The sequence below is a fragment of the Nicotiana tomentosiformis genome, chromosome 8 (genome assembly GCF_000390325.3).
Source record: "Nicotiana tomentosiformis chromosome 8, ASM39032v3, whole genome shotgun sequence".
NCBI lineage: Eukaryota > Viridiplantae > Streptophyta > Magnoliopsida > Solanales > Solanaceae > Nicotiana > Nicotiana tomentosiformis.
Genome location: NC_090819.1, coordinates 41,556,426 through 41,559,465, shown reverse-complemented (window position 1 = coordinate 41,559,465; position 3,040 = coordinate 41,556,426). Strand labels below are relative to the sequence as shown.

Genomic DNA, 3,040 nt, shown 5'->3' with positions numbered 1-3,040 from the left:
TGATGACGACTAGAAGAAGAAAGGTCTGATGAAAGCGGAGAACAAGAAGAAGGAAGAAAAATCTAGAAGGGAGGAACATGAGGAGAGCAAGCATATGCCTAAGCTACCTTTCCCTCAAAATCTATATAGAGAAAAGCTGGACAAGCAATTTGAGAGATTTCTGGATATGCTGAAACAGGTTCATGTTAACTTACCATTCACAGAAGTGCTATCACAAATGCCTTCTTATGCTAAATTCTTGAAAGAGATCCTTACAAAGAAGATGAAAATAGAGGAGACTTCAGTGGTCAAGCTTACAGAGCATTGCAATGCGATATTGCAAAACAAACTCCCATAAAAGTATGGAGATCCAGGGAGTTTTACTATACCTTGCTCTTTAGGAACTATTAATTTTGATAAATCATTATGTGATTGTGGTGCCTCAATTAATCTAATGCCTCTATCTATTTACAGAAAACTGGAGAAGGAGGTTGGACAGATAAGGTCTGCACCAATATCTTTACAGCTGGCAAACCAAACGACTTTAATACCCGAGGGTATAGTGGAAGATGTGTTAGTTCGGGTGGATAAGTTCGTATTTACTGTGGATTTTATAGTGGTTAATATGGAGGAAAACAAAGAGGTCTCCCTCATCCTAGGAAGACCATTCTTAGCAATAGGAAGAGCTATATTAGATATACACGAGAGAAAACTCATGCTTAGAGTGGGTGAGGAGTCTGTGACTTTTGAGATGAATGTAGCAAAGGGGGTACAAAAGTACAAACCAACTGTGAGTGTTGAGTGCAAAGTGAAGGGCTCGAAAGAGAAGGCTGCGGTGAGCGAGAAAGATAAGTGTAGGGTGTACCCGAAAAAGGCTGAGAAGAAGTTGTTTGCATGGATGTGTGCATTAGTTCGGGCACGAGGAATGGAGCCCGACTTCGACTTAGATCCCGGCTAGATATTCAGAGCAATTTCATTTACCTTATGCTTTTTAATTGTATGTCATGGGTACATGCCACAACTTAAAATATGGGGTGGGGGTATGTATATTAGTTTTCTGTTTGCTAGTTGTAGTAGTTAGAAACGAAAAAAAAAAACATAAAAAATAAATTTTAAAATTGTTTTCGATTTTTCCTGACGATGGATATCATCGACAGGTTTCTTGAGGGATTTAAGTTGAAGGAAAAACACAAAAAGATTTTATTTTGTTATGTAGTGTAATAATTCTCCCTTGGTTTTTCTTCGTGTCGCGGTTCTTTTGCAAGGGTTTTGTTTGAACCGGGTGTAGTTAGTTTTTTTTTGTAGAGTAGTAGGAAACCTTGTGCTGTGATTTGAAGTTAAAGCAATATCTCTTATCTTTATTATATCTTGAGAAGAGTGAGTGCTTTAGTTGTGATGCTTAAGCTCAATTTTTGGCTCTTGTATTAGTACTTTAAATTGTATGATCTTAACTTTGCTTAACTGCTTTGACTAGAGTGTCGTGATAGTCCAATCCTGAGTGAGTTATGTGCTTTGTGTGTGTGAGGTCTTATGTTATTTGTGTATTGCATTTGATGTCTAGAACTTTTCCCGTGTGTTTGCAAAGCAAAATAGTAGTTTATTCAGTTTTGGAAGTGATATAGGCATTTCTTTGTTGAGTCAGTTATATGCTTTTGCCCACCTAATTGTTATGTATCCTAGTTAACCTCGTTGAGCCTGTAATCCTGTTTCTTTGGCAACCACATTACAAGCCCAAGCCATTTGTTTGAATTGACAATCTATTTGAACCTTATACCTCTCATGAGCACTTGAATTTATTATGACCTTTGTAAATGTTAAAGTGTGAGGTAATTGGTTTGTCTTTTGAGTGGAACTATTGAAATAAGGAGAAAGGCGCAATGTTTTGAAAAATTAAGAGCTACTTGAATTGAAAAAGGAAAAAAATAAGTGTATGATTGTGAAAAATATTCCATGATAGTGGTGACTCTTGATGTAATTGTGCTTAAAGAAATAGGGAGTTAATGTATATTGATGTGAAGGTGGAGTTATGGCTTGACATATGTGTGGGGTTTTGAATGGTTAATTGTATGTATTAAAGTTCTTAGGGATATGTAGTCACTCTTATATACAAATGTATCCTACCCATCCTGCATCCTACATTACAACTAATTAAAGTCCTACTTGATCCTTGACCGAATGTGCTCAATTAGTAGAGTAGTATACTACAGACAAGCCTATGGTGCGTCGTTTGGGGCATATGAATGCTGTTTCTGAGAGTGAGTGAATTCTTTTTATCGTGAGTTATTAAGTGTTCTTAAATTTTATTGTGTGTGGAACTACTCTCTATTGTTGTGTGAGGGCACTTGATTCATGAAGGAAAGGTAATGTCGTTGATCTCTGTGTTAGAGTAAGTGAGCGGGTTATAAAAAATTCATGGTGCTTTTGATTAAAATCTTGAGGCAAGGATGTTACTGTATTGTTCTTAATCTTTTAAATATTCTTGGTATGATGGGATATGAGAGGTGTTGTAAAAGGTCATATCTATATGAAGTGTAGTTTGATTGCTCGAGGACGAGCAATGGTTTAAGTGTAGCGTGCTGATGGTAGTCTATAATTACGTATTTTAGTCACTTATTGCACTCTAAATCACTGCACTTTATTCGTGTTTGAGCTTTAATTGGTAGTGTTTTGCACTTATTGTGTGTTTTATGCCTTGTAAGAGTGATTTCGAGTTATGTAGATATTGTGGAGCTAATTAGAGCTATTTGCAGCTTTGAAGTCGGAGTAAAAGCCCAAGAGATTAAGCCGTGATCGTGTTCGGGGGTCGAGGACCAAGTCTGGACGTCAAAACGTAAGCAAAATCCGTACTTTGAGAAAATTTCACAACCGCGGCACGTGGGGCGATGCGACTGCCCAAATCCTGCTGCCAGTCAAATTGTTGGCTCTCTGGATTTCCCCACTGATGCCACGCATGATGCATCACCCCATGCGGCGCGCCTGTGTCTGTTTTACATAGCCAATGTCCTATTTCGGCTAGGAGAAGGTGGTTTTGTCTAGGCCCGACCCTACACGGTATAAATAC

The 3,040-nt window shown here is 38.0% G+C and overlaps 1 protein-coding gene across 1 annotated transcript; it reads left to right on the top strand.

Annotated features, from left to right (window-relative positions):
* Positions 1–433: 433 nt before the first annotated feature.
* On the top strand, positions 434–937 carry LOC138897376 (uncharacterized). The gene has a single exon (XM_070183341.1). It carries the CDS (start codon positions 434–436, stop codon positions 935–937), a length of 504 nt encoding a protein of 167 aa, XP_070039442.1.
* Positions 938–3,040: the final 2,103 nt, after the last annotated feature.